This window comes from Idiotropiscis lumnitzeri, unplaced genomic scaffold (genome assembly GCF_059441095.1).
Source record: "Idiotropiscis lumnitzeri isolate Australia: NSW breed Sydney's pygmy pipehorse unplaced genomic scaffold, RoL_Ilum_1.0 HiC_scaffold_339, whole genome shotgun sequence".
NCBI lineage: Eukaryota > Metazoa > Chordata > Actinopteri > Syngnathiformes > Syngnathidae > Idiotropiscis > Idiotropiscis lumnitzeri.
In genome coordinates, this window is record NW_028283877.1 from 1 (window position 1) to 22,091 (window position 22,091).

The 22,091-nt window shown below is 40.0% G+C and overlaps 1 protein-coding gene across 1 annotated transcript in view; it reads left to right on the plus strand.

Annotated features, from left to right (window-relative positions):
- The first annotated feature begins 3,438 nt into the window (after positions 1-3,438).
- Positions 3,439-22,091, plus strand: part of LOC148314295 (voltage-dependent calcium channel gamma-2 subunit-like) — a 35,042-nt gene continuing 16,389 nt past the window's right edge. The window contains exon 1 of the mRNA XM_088287702.1: positions 3,439-4,801. Within this exon, the coding sequence (XP_088143828.1) occupies positions 4,591-4,801 (211 nt within the window). The 5' untranslated portion in view covers positions 3,439-4,590. The remainder of the gene's footprint in view (positions 4,802-22,091) is intronic.

The following is a 22,091-nucleotide window of genomic DNA, read 5'->3' on the forward strand; positions in this document are numbered from 1 at the left end:
CAGTGACGTCTTCCATCTTGCGGATATTTAATGCAAAGTAACGTGCCAATAACTCGATGCTTGTTTTGAGCGTCCATCCTGTTGATAGATGCGCTTCCTTATGAACACAGTTTGGCGCGCGACCGCTGTGTCGACACGATTCTGGTAGTGGTCACCTGACTTTCTCAAAGCAGTACGCGCACCGACTCGGGGTTTACCCTGGAAGCTCGGCGCGCGCATCGACGCCTCGGTGTCGCTGGACCCATCACTAGTGTTTCTTGATTCAGCTACTTTTCGGCTCGCCCTTGGTTCTCGTTTTCGTTATTTGGATTCATCTTTCCCTTCTGTGGTAAGACCATTATCATTTTGTAGTTTATCCTTGCTATGCAAGCGCTTTAAGTTAAATCTCGTTTTTGGTTCCTGGTGCGACCCGGTCCACCAGCGTTTTCTGTTCTCGTCGCTCGCGACGCTTGTAATTGTATATATACTCCTAAATCTATGTTTGTCACTAGTCCATATCCTAGTGAGGATATGGATTGATTGTTCTCTGTCGGCCCCAATAAACACCTGGTCTGAAACTCTTCTTGTGGTCAGCGTTTGTGGAGTTCACTCTTCGCTTCCGGCCTCGGCCGGACAGCGACCCTATCAATTTGCTACTTATACACAGTTTTTGGTAAATATCGTTGACGTTTCCGGAGGTGGATATTCCGTCACCATTTCAGTAAAGTACTATGACCGGTCTTCTAGCTCCGCAAATGACTGACATCACATTTGTCACACCTTCTGCCTCTGATTGGATCTTTTTCAGGAAAATCAAAAGGATACTGGTTCCATCCACAACCACTAATCTACCACAAACCTGAACCCTCATCCTGAACAGAATCTTAACCCAAACAGCGGAATGAAAATGACAACCAGTAGTGCACTGATGAACAAATTCCTTTAAATCCATATCATAGCAAGTCAATTGATATTTACCACGATTGAATACTAAAGTTGGAGACAGTATGAGCGTGAGGCGGCATTGGATGGCCTGGGCGGGTGTGTGGGACGTCAACTGCAGGAGTTTAAACGCTACCTCTCCAGGCTAAAAGTGGAGAGTGTAGCTATTGAAGCCCATAAGCTTTCAAATGTTGTGTAGGATGTGCGCTAGTCTTTGTAGCGCACCGCATAGCCCACAGCTAACGGTTATGGCTAACTCTGCTTATGTGTGTGTTTGTGAGTGTGAGTGTGTGTGTGTCGGAGTGTGTGCGGGGGTGTGTGTGTGTGTGTGAGGTCAAATCGCAGCCTCGTCACAGAGCATCCAGTCAGATAATTCACCCTCACTGGACTGCAGATATACAGCAGCATCAAAGACACACATGCTCTATACTTCATTTCTCACTCCTTTGTATATTTAACCAATTTGATTAACTGAAAACCTTCAATTTAATATGATGTTGATAAAAATAGGGGGCGTGTGTATTATCTAGAAAGTTTGGGGTCTGACTTCCGGCTGAAGAGCCATACGCCCCTTGTTTGTGGTCTTGTTTGTTGTGAACGCACATTTCATGGGGGAAGAGACAAGACCAAGGGTAATTGGTGCTATTTGGATTGGCCTAAAGGGTCTTTGATGTTTGCAAAATCACAAATAGAATTATTTTTCAAAACTGTTGCTGTTTTTGATTTTGTTTTCTTTTTGAATTTTCTAATAAGGCAACTGAGAAAAGTTTTTCATTAACATTTTTAGGTCAAAATACTGAATTCTCTAGTACTTGGCGAAAACATTTTTTTTTTCAGTTTTCTGTCTTCTGGCAAACCATATCAGTTTTGTTGTGTTTTTGGAAAAATATGAAGTGTTGTCACTATGCAGACTGACTAAGAGAGTGCGTTGCAAATGTGAAGTGCAGGTTATGAACATTTAAACTAAGTAATATATTAATAAAACATGTGAGAAGAATAAAACCAGTAAACACAATCACTTGTCATAATTGCGCACACTGCTTCTCGTTTCATTTGATAAATGCTTTTTGTTTAACAAATGCTTAACATCTGTAGCAAATCTGAACCTGTTAATGATTGACAATCGGTCACGTAAATGCTTAAGCTAATGCCACTAACATAATACCATCTGTTTGAAGATAGAAGGAGAGATGGATAGATCCCGTTTGGAAAACTCAGCAATTAGTATTGAAAACCTTCAAGTGTCCAAAGGAAAGCGAACACTAAACCTATTAGTTGCATGCAGGCCAGTGGGACGCATCAACATGAAGCAACACAAAGACGACGAAAACAACAAGCGCTGCACCCGCTAGCCATTAGCATGCGCCTTCATGTGTGGCACAATGTGAGCAGAGAACATACAAAGTGTGTGCAGTGTAGTGTGTAGTGCGGTGTAATGCAGCGTCGCTGCGGGGCAGCCAGCCAGCCGTCCACAGTTCGCCACAGTGCGCCGCGCTTACCCGGCTTTATGTGTGTGTGCGCGCGCGCGTGCGCGCGCATCCCTGTCACATGACTACACTGGCGACGAATCGCAGGGCAAGACACGCCGGGAGCTGTCCGTTTCAGCAGCGCGAGGCGGCGTCGGGGAACACGTGAACACGACTGAGTAGGGTCTCAAAAAGTGGTACAGTATATTCTGGTTTGTGGTATTCCTCATTACAACAACAGAGCAGCACACAGTGGCCACCCGTGCACGCCATTATAATGTGTCAGGTTTTACCTTTCGCATGTGCATGGTGCCAAGAAGTGATAAACTGTGGATCTCTTACTTCGGTACTGTTCCCAACAACAAAGTACCATAGCTATTACTGCTCTTAATTGGTTCCCGAACTGTCAAGATCAACCCTTTATGTGCCACACCACTAACGTGACGAGCACCAAAATGTAGTATGGTATCGATCAGTTCTTTTCCTCCACAACAGCTGTGCAGCCGCACAAAAGATGGCATGCCTACTACCAAAGTGCTTGGGTAAATAAACAGAAGGATGCCCAAAAGTGTTGGTCAGTTATTTTGGTACCCTCAAGCATCAATGGAACCACACAAAATGGCATACCGACTTCCATTTATTGAGAACACCAACCAAAAGGGTGCTAAGAATGGATGTGCTACGGAACGCATGTGTAATTAGCACAACAAAAATTAGGGTCGCCCAAAAGAGCCACTTCACATCCGTCGTGATTTGACTCTTTATCTTTAGGCACCATGTCACTGCACTTCAGTCAACATAAGGGTGCCAAAATATCAACAATTGAACCGGCCCAAAATGTGATTTCCCTACATTTTTTTAATTAAAAAAACTGATGTTAGATATTGTATATTTATATAATATTCATGAATGAATTGTGAAGATGCTGGTAAATGTGACGAAATGTCATTTTAGATGCGCTGACTTTTTGAAAAGGACATTTTTATTTATGAACTGCCAGCCTCCTCCTCCTCCTCCTCTTCCTCTTTGCTTGTCTCGATTTTTTTTCATCCTCAGCTACTAAGCATCTTCCTCCTCCTCTTCTTCTTCTCCTCTCAGCTCCGCCGAGAAGACGAGCGAGAAAGCCGCGGATTGACGTGTCGCTGGAGCGAGATAAAAAAAACAACAACAAAAAAAAAAACCAAAATAAAAAAATAAAAAAATCATCAAGGTGGAGAGAAAAGACGCCGGGTGATTTTGACCAGGACGCGTCGTCGTGCGGTGACCGACTAAGGATCTTCTGGATGCGGCAAGGTTCGCGCGTCGTCCCGCTAACCCTCCACCATCTCCGCCGCCTCCTCCTCCTCCTCCACCGCCGCCTCCGCGCTCCATCGGTCGGCTGCATGAGCGCCGATGCCCGGCCTGCTCTCCGCCTGGATGCGCCCCTCCAGGAGTCCGCATGGAAACCGGGGACCAGAATTTTAGGAGGAAGGCCAAGCAACTAAGCAGGCTGCGCTTTGATCCGCATCTTCTTCAGCTTCTCCTTTTCTTGGATGGATTATTTTGACATGTGGTGAGGGGCGTCAATGGTGGGCTTCTTTTCAAAATGGCAGTTTTGTACCCATAGTGTTCTATAGCATATATGATTTAAGGTGGTATTTTGGGGGTCATTTTTGGGGGGCGTCAAAAGTGACAACCGAGTAGTCGCAGTCTGATTTTGAGGTGGCCCGTTTTCCAGAACCGTATGTCGGTCCATGTGTAAGCTCATAAAGTTTCTACTCTGTGTGTGAGTGTGTGCGCTAGATTAGCTTAGTTTCACGTCCAAAAAAGAGGCCCCCATTCCGTTATTGGGGGTTCGGCCTTCACAGGGCTTCCAAAGTAGGCCTCCCTCCTGTGGGATCAACTTTTTTTTAGGTTGCTCACTTGTTCCACTTTGGCGTCTCTTTGACCGCCCCCCTAAAATCCCCCCCTCACCCCAACCCCTTTTCAAGGGTTCCTCTTATTTCTTACCTGGTCGGCGACCCCCCACCCAAAACCAACCATACGATTTCCCCCGAGCTCCCCTAATTCCCCCGCCCCCCCCGCGGTCCCCCGCTACCGCCGCCCGCCCGCCGCCGCCGCCCACCCCCCCTTTTCCGAGCTGGCGTGGCGACGCAAACTCACAAATATTTACTTCCTGTACGTGAAGAGGAAAGGGGGCCCCCCCTTCGTGGAATGCGGCAACATGGGCGTGTTTGACCGCGGGGTTCAGATGCTGCTGACCACGGTGGGGGCCTTCGCCGCCTTCAGCCTCATGACCATCGCCGTGGGAACGGACTACTGGCTGTACTCGCGCGGCGTCTGCAAGATCAAGAGCAACAACGAGAACGAGACCAGCAAGAAGAATGAGGAGGTGATGACGCACTCGGGCCTCTGGAGGACCTGCTGCCTGGAAGGTGAGACACAAACGCCTGCACCGCTCCAGCAATTAATGGCGCCGGTCACAGGGCTGATGTACCCTAGGTTACTACAAAACATCAAAAACAGTTGGAATATTTTGGTAAGACTGACGGACGGGTTTTTGCCAACATCAACGTCCAAGTTTGGGTCACATCAAAGACACGTTGGGGTTTTTGATGTGCCCAACATGAGTTTTTGTAAACATTAAAGGCAAATGAAGGGCTTGCGTGGGCCTACTATACAATTTTGGGACATCTCAAAGACACTTTGGGGTTTTGATGTGCCCATTATGAACTTTTGTCGTCGTTAAAAATAATCTAGTGCTTTTGTGGGCCAAACATGCTCTCATCAAAGACACATTGGAGGTTTTGATGGAGTTTTTAGACACATTAGAGTCAATTTAAGGGTTTCAGTGGGCCTAACCGTACAAATTTGGTTATGATCAAAGACATTTTGGAGATTTTTCTGTGCCCAACGCGAGTATTTAAGCGTCAAAAGCAATTTACCACGTGGCAACTGAGATGTACACATTTTTTTGGTAAAAATCAACGATATTTTTAGTGGTGTCAGTCTGACTTACTTACAAGCTCTGGTAAATACCCAAGACATTTTAGAACATTCAAAGGAGTCAACGCAGCTGTTTTTGTATACATCAAAGATAACGAGTCTTCAAAATATGCAATGTATGCTTTTTTTCTTGGATAAATCCAACCACAAGCTTTTGTGGACGTGAAAGAAAATTTATAGGGATATATAAGCCCAACATACAAGTTTTGGTAAACATCAAAGATAATTTGAAGTCTTAGTAGCCAATATCACAATATTTTAGAGATACAGTTATTTGTGTTCATCCAAGAAATTTCGGAGCTTATAATCCACCCAACAAGTTTTTGTGAACAGCAAATGATTATACTTAATAAATTTTTTGGGTCTAACAATTTCACGTCTTTGTTTCACATAACATAGATGTTTGCGTAAACTTGAAACACAATTCAGGCTAGCCAAGAGTGCAAAATAGACCTGTATGTAAATATCAAAGACATCTCAGAAGATTTAATGGATCCGATTTATATGCTTTAGTGAAACTCTGTTTAGACTTTTCCGTGCGTGTTTTATAAAAATAAGACAACATAGACATCAGTGCACCTAATGTACAAATTCTGGCCATGGATCTTATGACATAGCGCAACCTAATGACATCCATTGATTGCAAATCTAATGTAAATATTAACTGAGGCTACTTCAAAGTCATTTTTTTTTAACGTCTTATTTTTACGTGTTTAAGTTTTGATTTCCAACGCTGCATGTTAAATTAGCTGCTGTCACAATGACGTCCGTCTTCTGATTGGCTATATGATGTCATGTGATCAAAACTACAGGAAACCTGCTGGCACAGCTCATTCTCCCACCAAATCCCATGCCACGCACTATCTTCTCCTCCCCCCGCATGTTTCTGGAATGTTTTAAAAGCAACATCCTTGTCAGGAACTCTGCAGAGAGATGAGAGGCAAAAACCGGGGTGAGCTTTTTGAGGAAGAGAGAAAAAAGAGAGGACCCCCTGCGCCCCGTCCTCCAGGCACACTATCTTTTAACATGCCGGCAAAATTCATGTACAATTTTAGAGTCCTTAGAGTGCCTAACATACACATTTTTGTAAGCATCAAAAACAATTTCAAGTCTTCACTCTCCATCGCATACCCATTTTGAACACATCAAATACAATATTGATGCAAATTATATAATATACAAAGCAAATTTAGAATCTTCAATACTCATAATGTTTCAATTGATTTGTTTATAGATGACAATATTGTTTTAGTTTGGGTTTTTTTAACCTGACATGTTTCGCAAGTCTTTCGCCTTCTTCAGAGTGTCACATGATGTGACACGTCTTTATCAGCTGATGTTCCATGAGGGGACTTAGAAGGAGGCGAAAGACTCGCCAAAGCATGTCAGGTAACAAAACAATCTAACACAATATTGTCTGCTATAAATGAATCAGTTAAAACATAGCGAACAATAAGAAGACAAAATGAATGTAGTTCAACTACCTATTGTATAAGTTATTAAGAGTTAAAAGAAATGCGCACCATTTCGCTTCTCACTCAGCATGAGACTTCAAATTTTGGTTTTATTGTTTTTGTGCTGTTTACTGTCTCCATTATTAATTTGTTTTATTGATTGTTGTTGTGACTTAATTTGCTCCACGTATAGCACTTTGCAAACAGTGGTGGTTGTCTTAAAGTGCTTTCTAAATACAGTTGAGTTGAGTTCCATGAGTTCCAAGCTGCTTATCCTTACGAGGGTCGCGGGCATGCTATACCCTGAATTGGCTGCAAGCCAATCGCAGGAAACACAAAGTCAAACAACCAGTCGCACTCACACCTACGGCCAATTTAGAGTGTCCCGTTAACCTCCCATACTTGTTTTTGGAGTCTGCATTTGTTCTTTATTTGAACGATCCATGACAATTTCAATTCACCTACATTTTCTATAAACACGAAAGACAATGTAATCATCAAACTACTCGATGTTTGTAATCATAGGCAGCAATTTGGCTTTCAGCCAGTAAACGAACGAGGTTAGCACAACAAAAGCAGCTTCTCAAGTTCTTATTGTACAGATATGCGGTCTTGTGCCATCGAGTTTGTTCGCGTCCACTACCACTTGCAGCCGTCGGCGTCACGGGTGGGAGTTGGTGTCAATTTTGGTTGAACACCTAATCATCGAAAAGAACTGGAGGTCTTTTTTTTTTTAATTCTTTTTTATTTTAATCTTCCGCGTTGCGGTGCAGCACTTCTTCTCGGGGCATCAGTGTCGGATAGGTAGCTTCAGGACAACCCGAATGACGTGCCTCTGTGAAATTTCAAATTTGGACTCCAGCATGCCAGCAAATGACTCTAGTGAGGATAAGCAGTGCAGAAAATGGATGGATGGACAGAAAAATTATGCGCAGCGAAGCTCCAGCGAGGAGTGTGGCCGCACTGGACGTGTCAATTTTGGATGATTGGTGTAGTTGTAGTCCCTGAATGGCCTCGGTGAACAAAGTAAGTCAAGCTAACTCTTATAGATTAAGATATAACGACCGACTCACAATTAACCTTACAAAAAGCTTCTCGTAACGCATTGTGTTTGCATATCTAGGTGACTCATTAAAGAAAACAGACAAGACAAGACAGAAGCTGCATTTAAGATGCTCATTTCCTCTTTCTCTTGTAAGTCAGTCAAGGAATGGCTAATCGTTTTGTGAGGTTTTCACAGGTTGAAGTGGGCCCAAGTTGAGATGTCTATATACACTTTGAGGCCGGTTGGTCCCGTTATTTTATCGTTAATAGCAACATATTTACAATGGCTTTGAATGGAAGGATTGTGATCGGTCCCTGGCGTGACTCCCATGGAGAAAGGGGAGGGAACGGGGGCGTGGCTGTGATGCTTATCGCAGGAGGCTTTTTTTAAACTCCTTAGTTTTGTATTGATGTCTCCAAAACAAATTGATAACATTGAACATGCGAGCTAATGTAATAATTAAAAAAAAAGCAAACATAAGATTGCTTGTTATTGAAAAATGGACGATCCCTCCTCGGTCACCCCTTTTAATAAACCTGACATCAAAGACAATCTACTCCGCACCAAATTAAAGACAATTTAGTCATTAGCGCTCCTTTTTGCAAACATCAAAGACAACTTAGTCTAATGTATTTTTATTGAGTATTCTATCTAATCTTTCGTAAGAAAAAATAATCTTCAATGCACCTGTTTTTGTAAGCAGCAAGGACAATTCAATCTTCAAAACTGTACCTAGATTCTTTTTTAAACATTAATGATAAATTATTCCTCAGTGCACCTCCGTTTTTGTAAATATCAAAGACAGTAGGGTTCAGTACACATACCTTCATTTTTGTAAAGTCGTATTCAATGCACATACGTTTTTGTAAACATCAAAGATGATTAATTTGTACCCCTACAAAATGAGGTTGAATTGAACACCAACCCCAAAAAGGTTTGTAATGGCCTACAGATGCCACAAGAGGTCAGCAAAGCAGTTTTCTCTATTAGACAAGGCTCAGGCCTGAGCAAAAAAAAAAAACCCTGCACAGACTTGCGTTTTTCCATCAATTAATCTTTGTTAAAAGAAAAACAGAAAAACAACAACATGTAGACCTACGTGTGTTCACGCTCACCTACATTCTAAACATCAAAGACAAAGCACATTGAACTTAACACGTTAAAATTTCCATCCAGGTGTTAATCAAGCAGAGTGATTAGAAGTAACGTCATCACGGCCTGTCCTGCATCGGCGGTCCAGCTGCCGAGTCTAACGTAGTGTCCCGTGACAAAATTGCCCGTGATGGATCTGTCCCCGGGCCGGAGTCTGGTTCCAAGGAGCCGGGCCCGGCAGCCCTGAGGGTTTGCGGGCCATGACAGGTGGAGCTCAGCGGGTTCTAAGTGCCGCTATTAATCTCCATCACGCCGCCGCCGTGTGTGTGACAGCAGATATGTTTCTGGGAATGAGATGTGAGCGTGTGTGTGCGTGTGTGCGCGCGCACACGTTCATCATTTTTCTTACAGAGGACATCTGAAGCCAGTGAACCTCACAAGGTTAAACTCTTTTTAAGATGTGCAGACGCACCACAATGTCTTTTATGCATTTTTCCCTTTTTTTTTTAAACAGCTTTTTAATGCAGCGGCAAATAGACCGTCCAGAGAATATACGATTTGCATTCAGAGATAGCTGGGAGCGATTTATGGGAATGTGAAAATAATTTTTGATCTGGGAGGATGAGACTGTATATGATGACGATACTATTTTTGATTGTGCAGTGATTTAGAAAAAGCTAAACAGAAACAAAAACATTTGTTGGTAAGTTGGCTACTTCCTGCTTTACGAACACAGATGAAAACGTCCTATTTCTAATTCATAGGTAGGCAGGAAACAGTCAAGAAACATTTAAACGCTTGGAGGTAACTAGATTTTCAATTGTGAGGTGGAGAGCAAAATGTCAAAATACCAAAATGCATTCTGAAGTTTGGTTGGCAAGCGACTTCCCCATTTTGGGTTGATGAGGAAAATTCGAAATTACTAAAAACAACAATTATAAGTCGATTACTTCCTAGTTCATGAAGAATGACATAAGATGTTGGGAATACACCAGACTGTAGCATTTGCATTCTGGGACAGAAGTGGGAAACTGTTTAATAAGAGTGGAGCTGAACGCCACAATGACACATTTTTAACCAGATTAGTGGAGGATTTCATAAAACAACCGGACTCTACTGATTCCGGAAATGCTGATCTTGTCATCGGCTTGACCAAATAAATGCCCACCTCAGATAAACCCATTTTTATCCCAAAACATAAAATAAGATTACATTTCTTTTTAATATAAAATTAAATGTAGCGTTTGTGGTCCACTTGAAAAAAAATAAATGCCGCACCACAAATAAACACCTAATTTTTCTTGTTGGATGAACAAAGAATACATTTTGACTACAAAATACAAATTTGAGGATCGTCATCTACTCAGACATAAACACAGCACCTCTATTACGATACAAACATGTGAAATATATATATAAAGTTGGTCATCTACTCAAACCTATAAACACTGCAAAATGGTTGCATTATGCGCATCGCGCTCAAAACAAAGCCAGTAAGCGCATGAAGCATCCTGTGTGCTGTCACAGTGATGTCACCTGATCGTTGTTGTTGCTTCACGTGGCAGTCTAGTGTAGGTGTGCGTGTGTGGGTGTGTGTGTGCGGGTGTGTGTTTGTGCGTGTGTGTGTTCTGCTGGCAACTCCGCGCGCCCTCTTTAACGCTTGGCGGGAAGGTGCTGACAGGCCGCCTGTGCCGTCATCCCGCTGGCAAAGGGAGTGACCTGTGTGTGCGTGTGTGTGTGGATTTCTACCCAGACACACTCACTATTGTCGGTGACCAAAAACAAACACGCCATATCTCTGTCAAACAACAGTGACAAAACAGCAATACAGTCATGTCATTATGGATTAGTATTGGTTTTAATCCGTTAGCATCAAATATCGGTTTGTCTTCTCTTTATCTGTCCTGAAGATATTGTGATGTATTATTCATGGTTGGGATAAGTGAGTGGCAATACCATATATATAATAATGTCCAATCAACCTACCAAGCATGTTTTTTGGAATGTGGGAGTAAGCCACAGTAAACCCACGCAGGCACGGGGAAGGAGGAGTGTCAGAGGCGGAATCAAACAGTGCACATCGGCATTGTGAGGCCCATAGTACTAACCAGTCGACCTCTGTGTCGTCCGCAACGATACTTTAAGCAAAGAAAAAAAAAAAATCAACTCCTCCTTACCAGTAGTTAGTGCAACTGCGGCAGTTTGACACATTGCCGAATAATCATGTCCCTCAGAAAGAAAGAAAGGTTTCTGTTCAACATTCATCTATAATTGTGTTATTTGAATTTTAAAGTATCAAAAGTACTCAGTATCAGTGAGTAAAATTCTGAAAAAAGTGGTTTTAAATTTCACACGGTTACCTTATGTAAATGTTATAAATCGAAGCTATATCGTGATACCAGCTAGATCCATCCATCCATCCATATTCACCGCAAATATATCATAATATTGTATTAAATTGCTCTACAGGTCCCACGCCTTCAAATAAAGATGTAGTACATGAGTAGTAGTGTGCCCTCACGCTGATGGGAGACAACGTAACACACACACATGCACACGCAAGTCTGTGTGTGTTATATGAGACATTAGCCCATTGATTGCCAATGATGCATTCAGTAGGGAGGACAAAACGCGCACAAACACACACACACACACCCAAGGTTTGTCATCGACTACATGAACAAATCCCATACCTCCAATAAACACTCTGTTTTTTCCCACAGAAAATAACAGGTGACTATTTAAAAAAAATAAAATGTAGATGCGTGACAATTTAACACCACGTTTGATGTCATCCAAATGAACAAATCAACACCACACCTGAAATAAACACACGAAAAAAATGTCTGGTGATTATCATTTAAAAAAAAATACACAGATGGGTACCAGTCAAACACCAGGTTTGTCATCCACGTCGATAAATAAACCACACATCTCAAATAAAAGCCATCTTTTTTTGTTTTTTATTTGTATTTTATTTATGATGATTAAAACATATATAGACGTGTGACCGTTAAATGGCAGTTTTGTCTTCTTCTGTGTGAACAAAGAAATGCCACACTAGAAAATATGTCGATGTGAAATGCGCTGTATAAATGAAGTTGTATTGTATTGCATGACAGTGAAAACCTGAGATTGTGGTCATCCATGTAAACAAATAAAAACCACACCACAAGTAAAAAAAAAAAACTCCTGTTTTGATGGTGACAATTAAAAAAATACTGATAATTAAGTCTCATTGAACACATGGACAATTAAACAGCATACCTCCAATATACACCTTTTGTATTTTCCACTTAGAAAAAAACAGGTAGTACAATACAATACAATACAACTTCATTTATGTAGCGCATTTCACAACAGCTGGAGCTGTAACAAAGCACTTTCCATGTGGTATTATATTAATTCGCAGGAAATTAGAACACAAATTAAAACACAGAAGCACATATGCAATAGATACTATAAGAACAACAGAGCAGTGAATTATACACAATCTTAAAATATTGACTTCTTCCATCAAATTCATATGATTTTAAAAGTGATGACGCAAAAAATAAAAGATCTGTGGTTCATCGTCACCCAAATGAACAGATACCACACCTTAAATAAACACCTCCTTTTTTGTTCATCAAAAAATATCTATTTGTAACAGTCAAACATTCATGTGAACACATAAACCCGTCACCGCAAATAAACAACTCTTTGTTTTTTCCTCAGAGAGGAAAAACATGTTACAAATGAAAAAAAAATGGTGATGAAATTACAAAATGGTGACCAAATAATAAATGTTGCAGTTTAGTTCTGGAATTCTATGTGAAAAGGACAAGCTAATAATGAGCAAATCCACTGCTTCCCGGTGTCATGGATTACATGATTACTACTTCAACAGGAGTCAAATCAGTTTCCCAATTGAGACAAACATAACAATAGTTCATAATAATAATAACCATTCATCATCTTCATTATTGAAGGATGATACGAGGAGGATCCAGCGGGGGCGCACCACAATCACCATGACAACGGGGCTTAGTCATCCACAAACAAGAGCTCGAACAGTGACTAACATCTTGTGAAGGTGTCATCATGCTCTCTTGGTCTCTCTCTCTCTCGCTCACTTTCTCACTCTTTCCCTTTCTCACGGGGCGGGATGATTAATTGGCCACAATCGAATCCTAAAGAATGTGGGCAGGATCGAAAAAGGGAAGTAAATCGAGAAGGAGGTTGAGTAGAAGTGAGGAAGAGAAAAAAAATATGCTAGAATAATTAAAAATATATATATATAAAATTGTAACCTTAAATTAAGGATCATAACCTGAATAAATGTTGACACTTTAAAATTCCGTGAACTAAATACCCCTCAAATGAGGCTAAAAATTATGAATTCCAATCAAAGCCATGTTTTAATCAAAAAGAAAAATGACAATCAAAACAAAACAAAAAATCAAATTGGGAAATTGCAATCAAAATGAAATAATTACAATCACGCAAATGAAAAGTGGCTATCAAAACAAAAAATGATGATCGGAATATAGAATGATGGTGAAAATAAAAATCATATGAAGAACGACAAGAACAAATTAAAAAAAAAACTTGGATCAAAGCAAGTAGTGACACTAAAAGTGAAAAACTATCCTAAATTATTTATAACAATTAATGATGATCAAAATACAATGACGTTGAAAATACAAAATGGCGCTAAATAAACATCATCACAAAACTGTGACCAAATCTTTATATTGCAATGAGAACTGCAACAAAGATGAAAATCAAATGACATTTTAAAAACAAAAGGACTCTTACAAAACAAAAAAAGATTTGTTTGCTTCAAAATGAAAAGTTAAAATCAAGTAAAATGTTAAAAAGAATTATATTACTAAATGATGCATGAAACTTAAAATGACATTAAAAACACAAAATATGGATCAAAAAGTGAAAAAACTAAAATTCAAATATGAAATATCTTCATATAATACAAGTCAATGAACCAAAATGGAAAATGATGATTGAAACAAAAAAAGGGATAAAAAATTGTGATCAAAATGTAAAATGGCGAGCAAAACGTAAAATTAGTTAATTTGTCACCCATTTTTTGTGGGTCAACTTAATTGTCCCTACTTCCAGGATGATTAAAAACTGGCTAATGAATTGTCATTCAGTGGAATCAATAGACGCCAAATAGTCTGAGCGACAACAATCGTCATCTTCTTATAAACATCCTTATTCTCACCAAAGAAAGCGGAAAGACGCCATTTTGGCCTTGATGTAGCGGATGGCCACTCGATAACTTTTTGACACTTTACCGACTTGACATGTGAGTGAATAATCAATAGATTAATCAGCCTTTGAAGTGTTGAATGCCGACTCAGCTGAACCCACGTGCAGACCAATAAACGGCCAAGTGGATGAAAGGAACGTGCTTCGCAAATTCAATGTGGTTTGCCTTAAAAAACTCCAACCTCTTTCAAACCAAAATGGATGATTTACTGTTCATTGCACCATGTGTCCTCAAACTTTTTTTCAATTTCAGGCAGAGGTCCTTCAGATTATTTTGAGCAGCCTGTTATGATAGACACATTAAACCCAATCTGATGTCAATTGGTTAAACTGTTGTCAGGAGCTTGTTTTTTTTTTGTTTTTTTTTAACTTTCAAGGGGTTTTAATTCAACTCAACTAAATTTTATTCTCAAGTACTTTTACAATACAATCATCGCTGCATACAAAGTGCTGTAAATGGAGTATAAATCAGATAGATGAGCTATGTGCTCCCTTCTACAAGCTCCATTTTAGCAGGCGAGCAACAGCATTTTGGACCAACTGGAGATGCTTGAGGGAGGACTGGCTGACTCCAAAATATGGTGCATTACTCATGACATTTGTATTACTCAAAAGATTCACCCTTGTTCTTTAAAGGGAAAGTCAACTCAAAAATGTTCTTCAAAAGTATATGGTCGAGGCACGCCCACTGGTCGAAACATGGCATTCAGATTTATACTGTGTTTGCTTCTGTCGACTGAAATGACAAAAAGTCCCCACCCCAACTTTATTTATGACACATTTTTTTCAACATCTGGAGCTGTAACAAAGCACTTCGCAGATGGCGTAATATAAATTAGAGGGAAATTAGAGCACAAATTAAAACAAATAAACACATATACAATAGATACCAGAAGAACAGCAGAACAGTGACAGTCTCATGTTGAGTCCAGGCTCACACAAAAAGGTCTGCCTGGGTAATGAGTAAATTTGGCCAAAATAGCTGTTTCAAACCAAAATAAACTTCCTGATCATTTTCGGGCAAGGGTTCTTGTACTTTTTTGTGCGTCCTGTTTTCAAAGACGCGTATACTCAATTTCGTGTTGATTTGCAAAATTGGTCCCGGAGCTATTTTTTTTCTAGCTGTCCACTAACGAGTGAATTGACTCAAAATGGCGGCTCCAAATCCAAATGTCTGCCTTCTTGTTCATTTTGGGCATATGTCCTTGAAAGTTTTTTACGTGTTATGTTATGATTGACATGATGTGTTGATTGATAAAACTCGTGAGGGGAACTCCTTTTCCTTAACTTTCAAGGCGCTGCATTTTAAGTCCTCTCATTTGCTAATTGTGACAATAAGCTAAGAAGAAGTTTTGCAGTGTTATTTTCATAAATCACATTTTCTAGCTTGTCATATTTGAGTATTTCCTGCTTAGCCTCGCGGTAAAGCAACACCTCTAAGTCTTTACGCAGGCACGCCGCCGTAAAATACATAAATCTACTTCCCTTTCAAGGAGATTAAAAAAAAAAAAAAACAGAACAATCAGCGAAAGAAGGAAGGATGGGGTGAGGAAGAGGTTGATGCGGGAAAGGAAAGGATGAGGAGGCATAAGGTGTGATGGGAGTGGGAGGAGAAGGAAGGTGGAAGGAGATGGGAAGGAATAAATAACACTCCTTGTAGAGCCTTTGTTTTTTTGGCGAATGAACAAACGACATTCTTGTGCTTCATCCACCCAAAAAAACTTAAATGTATCACAAAAAATGTCCATCTCAATTCCATTTCAAATTTGTGAGGAATCCAACATGACATTGTCAAAACCCAATGACTGGCTTCTTGTTGTTTCATTTTTTGTGGTTCTACTCATGACAAACATACCGACCAAATGTCATATTATTGAGTGAAAATGGTACCATGGTGTGAATTTTTAAAAGTGGCACAGATTGGTTTGGGGGGAAGTGACAGTACCGTAAATTGATCCCAAAATGGTTGCATCAAAGTAAAATGCCAAACTTCTATTACCCTTCTGGACATGGCATCTTGAATTTTTTGTGGCATTATTCATGATACACATAGAATACCTAACAAATGTCATGCTGTTTGGTGAAACTGGCTTCAGGGGATGAATTGTCGTCATAAAGTTGCTTTTAAGGTGCTGCCAGGGCAATTTGGGGGTTTGTATGCTGCCATCACCAATTGATGCTTCCAACCCAAAAGTCAGAATTCCTGCCTTTTAAGACATGGTCTCTTGAGACGTTTTCATATAACTCAGAACAGACACTACAAATTTCTTCTTGGTGAGATAACTCGGTTTTGGGGGCTTCTGAGGGTTTTGGCGAACTGAAAATGGCTTCTTGAAATCAAAATGGCTGACAGCCTGTCTTTTCATGCATGGCTTCTTGAGATTTTTTTGCAGGTCTGCTGTGCATGATAGACATAACTCCAACCCCCAAAAATCATTTGATGTGGATCTCGTTTTGAGAGATGACTTTTTCAAAAATCTCGTAAAGTCAAGTAAAATGAGTGACTTTCTGACTTTTCAGGCACAAGTTATTCTGTGACTTTTCTCATGATAGACATGTTTGCCAAATTTCATGCTGCTTTGTGAAACTCGATTTTGAGGGCTGAGCTCTCCACAAAAACTGCCACGACTGCTAGCATATCAGGTTGACCATAGCTGCAAAATCCCTCAAAATGGCTAAAAAGTCACGTTATGGCGTCACATCCCTGCATCATCAGAGGAACCAAAGAGGGTCCCTTAAAGTCACTAGTGTAGTCCCCTGCAGTAGCAGAAAGACCAGTTTTATGTGTGTGGCGCTCTACCCGTGTTTATAGGCCACTATGCTATCAGCGCTGGTTGCTATGGATCTATATGAGCCTTTGAACAGCCGTTGCTATGCAGCGAGCGAGCGAGGCAGAGCAATGAGCCAGAGGCCCATGCAGTGGATGAGTCATAGACCCCCCCGCTTCTCGCTCCCTCCCCCCTCGCCGCCCGCCAACCAAGACCTCCCTTCACTCACACTCGTACCCCCCTACTGCATTCCTTACACACACACACACACACACACACGCACACCCCCACACAAACAAGGATGAACCTCCTGGCGTTCTCATAGCGGTCGAACCTGTCAAACATGGCTGACGGCGCACACGCAAACACACACAAAGACACACACCTGGTTGCGGCGGCATTGCAGAGGCGCACACTCACGCACGCGCACACGCCCACGCACACGCCCATTGTAACCTGTTGTGATGTGTGCACTGTAGCTTGACACGCCCTCCGCTACTACAGAAGAGAGCTAAGCATGGTCATGTGACCTGCATTGCAGCTTAAACATTAAGACCTCCCTGGGACATTTTGTCTTAAGAAATAGACTTTTCATTTTTTTTTCACTTTTCCCAGACAATGCAGCTTTTAAATATTGACTATATTTCTTTGAAATAGCCAAAAATATCAAAGCTCCACAAAAGTGTGTCTCTTTGAAAATATTTCACAATGCCAATTTTCCGCTAATAAAGTTATTTCAAAGTAAGAGGGCAGACATCCTGTGGACTTCAAATAGCCATGCATATTGAATTATTTATTTATTTATTTTTAATTCACAGGTGCATGACCAAGTCTTTTTTTAGGCAAATTGACCATCAAATGGCTGCTTCAAAGAAAATGTCGGACTTTATGTGTCTTTGCGGGCATGACTGCCTGAGGATTTTTGTGAGCCTACTCATAACAGACATGTCTCCCAAATTTTAGGATGCTGAATGAAAGGGACCTTAGAGACTGATTTTACCAAAATACCATGAAGCATAACCAACCTTCGTTTTCTGCAAGGGTGTCTCTCCATGGATTACCCATATGCAATGACAAAAAAAAAAAAATTTGTTTGCAATTTAAAGTCACTCATCTGTTTAGAATACAATGTTTGTATTTGGGAAAAAATGGACAAACAAGGGCAGGTTTGTCTTTGAGGGACGGCAAGAAATTTTAGACTTTCAATTTCTGCGGTGTGACTTTTTTGAGGGTTTACTCATGATAAACATGCCTACCTAATTTCACTACCCATGGAGGCTCAAATCTTACAAATTTATGCAAGGATGTCTCGCCACTGAGATGATGAGCCCTTGTCGCTATTTATTTATTTCCATATTTAGGCTTAGAATATTGCAAAATTTAAGGTTAAAATTTCTGTATGTATAGTATTTTTGAAAAGACTGACTCGTTTAAAGTGGAAAACTGTTTGTTTGTTTGGTTGTTTTTTTTTACAGCAATTCCCGGTACAGGGGAGCCATTTTTGTCATTGACAAAGAACTTTTATTTTCAAACTTGAGAAAGTCACTAGGACACAAATATGAACAGTTGACTCAGCGTTACCCAGTCCCTGCGACGGCACTTGGAGGACAATAAAAGTTGCCTGATACTTAATTCCCAGTCATCAATTTAAGCTCAAGTGAGTCAATAGACGAATTAAGGCCATAAAGATCAAATTAAGATGAGTGTGGATTCACTGTGTCATAAAAGAGCACAGGAATAAAACAAAACAAAGCAAAAATAAAAACATATAAACACACCACAGTGTCGGCAAACATTTTTACGATCCAAAACAAAACATTCATATGAACTTGTTATGGCTAAGCTTGTTTGAAAAAAAATAACCAGAAAGTATTCAAAAGTCATTCTTTTTTTTTCAATGTTTTTTTTAAGCAAAATGCCAAACTGCAATTAAATCATCCATTTCAGCCCATCAAGAACGTGAAGAGTTGATGAAGAGTTGATCATTTAAAAAAATAATGGAGAAATAGCGACGCCAACATTTGGGTTTGTCTTTGATGTTTCGTAAAACCGTGTTCCTCAAAAGGAGGTGATGTGATAAAAGGCAAAATTGTTTTCCCAGTTGAACTGGGGTGCGTAAGTCAACATGCTACTTTTCCCAGATTGTACTGCACCCCCCAGGGCTCTGTCGTAGGGCCCCCTTCTTTTCATTGTGGCCTGATCTAATAGGAACATTAACATACTGACATGTAGAATGAGTTCAATTTTCATAGCTAAGCAGTTGACATTAAGCTGTACTCCTTTAATTTCACATTTATTCTCTATTTATTATTTAATCTTTAATTAATTTAATTGAGATATTCAATTAAAATATTTGTTATATTGCACTGGAGAGGGGAGCTCTCCAATCTCCTTGTACACTGAGTACAATGACAATAAAGGATATTCTGATTCTGATTCTATCTAAACCAGTCTCTGGGTGAGGGTTACAGGGTCAAAAGTTAATGGTTGCAGTTAGAGTCAGGTGTTTGGAGAAAGGCTTAGGGGTTGGAGGGTGGGGATTGGGTTTACCTTCAAGGTCACACTAAGTGAGGTTTAGTAGTTTGAGAGTAAAGGTTAGTTAGTGTTAGATGTTCCAGGGTAAGAACTTTGGGGTTACTTTTAAGTTCAAGGTTAGGTTTGGGTTTGATGTTTCAATGTTGGTGTTAGGGATCATTGTTAGGCTTACAGATTTGGAGTTTGGGTTAATGTTACAGCGTGTGTTTCAGGTGACGACTTAGGTCCAGTGGTTTGGGTTAGTGTCAGCCATTAGGATTTTGGGTTACGGATTGTTATTAGCTTCAAGGTTACGATATTGGGTTACGTTCATGTTAGGATGTGGGGTTGTGATTGGGGTTAGGGGTTGTTAGGGGGCTAAGTTAGGACTTTATATTTGGAGTTATGATTCATGGCCGCATTTTTATAAAATTCTTAACCTTAGAGCTACGGTAAACACATTTTTTTCTTTTACATTTGCTGTCTTCTTTTGCTCTTTATCATTTAGTTTATCTCCACGTTTATTTTGCTCACTAATCTGAGGTCAGCTCCAATCGCTTATATCCATTAAATTCACTTTAAACATCCTGTGGCCACTTCACCTTCCCTCTTTTAATAGCCAATGTCAAAGCCTTTTAGCGGCCAGAGGCTTTAAAAATGCATAATTACAGCAGAGAAACAGTACACCAATGTACACATTAAGTGTGATGCAATGTAATGCATTGGTTACTGTGATAAAAACGAGCATCTGCCGACCGCCAAACGCCATCAAGCCGAACAAAGTTTGAAAAATTTGGACTAAACGAAGCGAAGGTGAAGCAGCATGACCGAGTCAGACAAAAGGAAATGATGCGCTAGCTCTGCCCAACCGATAAAATTCTTTAACACTCGGCCCATAAAGTGTCATTCTCCATTAATCTGCGCTTATATCTTGTGTGGTCATGTACCTGTGCCATGAAGTTACAGTCTAGTATGGCAGTTGAATTATTTTGACATTTTTTGTTGTAATTTAATTGTATTTTGAGCCAATAGTTACGCCAGGACAAGAAGGAAACTAACATATTTTATGGCTCTCTTCAAAAGATTTAGATATCAATGAACAATAAAGAAAATGATAACAATAATAGTATTGTATTCATGGACATTTTCCCACTCAATTACAGAATCTGAAATGAATATATTTCATGACTATTTAGTAATATTATATTATAATGTAATGAGCAGCAACTCGAACAAACCTGACATATCACTGGGCAACTTATTTTTTAAACAATGAATGAATGAACATGAAAGAAAACACATTAGACCAAGCCTATAACAATATAGTCCTTGTAGTATTGAGACAAAATCTCATGTCATGTTGTTCCCCTTGTTTATATTTGTGATTTGGGAAAGTACACTTTCTCAACACCTTAGGGAAGAATCACTTTAGGCAAGTTCGCCGTGTCGGCCACAAAGCATTTTAGTGGAGTGGAGACACGAGTACCAGACCTACTTTTGAAAGTCTGCGGGTTGGGGCGGGGGTAGGGGCATTGCTGTGTTTTCCCATTGTGGTGAGCCACAAAAGGCCACTTTGTATAAAGTATTCAGAGGCGACACAAGGCGTTCATGTGGGCGACATGTCCGACGCGGGATGGGAACGTAGCGACAACTTAGCAGCCTCCTGAGGTGTGAAATGCACACACAGATGATGCCGTGCTTTTTATGGGAACTTGTCATTGCGCTCCCGGCTTGTGTATTATTCAGGCGGGTGGATATCTTCAGCATTCTGGCAAAATCCTCATCCTTTTGTAAAATAGTATCTTTAAAGGACTTCATTTTACCAACATACCTTTACATATTGATGTTATCTTTCCAAAAATATCCCAGAAATTAAGTTAATAAAATGGCAATATTGGAAGATGTGCCTAAAATAACTAAGTGGAAAAATGGGTTGCTAAAGATGGTGCTAAAATGACATAACGATATTTTTCAACTGGCGATAGTGAAAGATATTTTAAAAAGAACGACACTAAAATGATATTTAAGGCAAGATGTTGGCAAAATGAGGATTTGTGAACTTACAGATGCATTGGTAAACTACCAAGGAAATTTGGTAAAATGATGATAGAGTATGATATATAAAAAATGTGACATTGGTAAGTTGTTGGAAAAAAAATACATAAACGGAATGTCAGATATGTTGGTAAAATATTGATACAGGAAGATATTTTGTAGTTAAACTATCAGTTCAAGATTGTTGGGTAAGATAATACAAGCAAATATGTTGCTAACATGATAAAACAGGAAGATGTTGAAAAAAAATGGCAATCATTAAAGATATGTTGGTAGAGTAAACTGGCGATAGTCAAAGAATGGCGATACATTAAGATAGTTTGCTAAAATGATGATAAAATGTTGATTAAAAAGTTGATAGTGCAGTCAAAAATTACAATAAGTACAAAAAAAATTGTAAACTGACAAATAAAATAGCACAACGATGATACGGTAAATACTTGTAAAATATATGATGATACATGAAAATACTGTACATTGCTTAAACGATATATAAATACAAAGACACGTTGGTAAA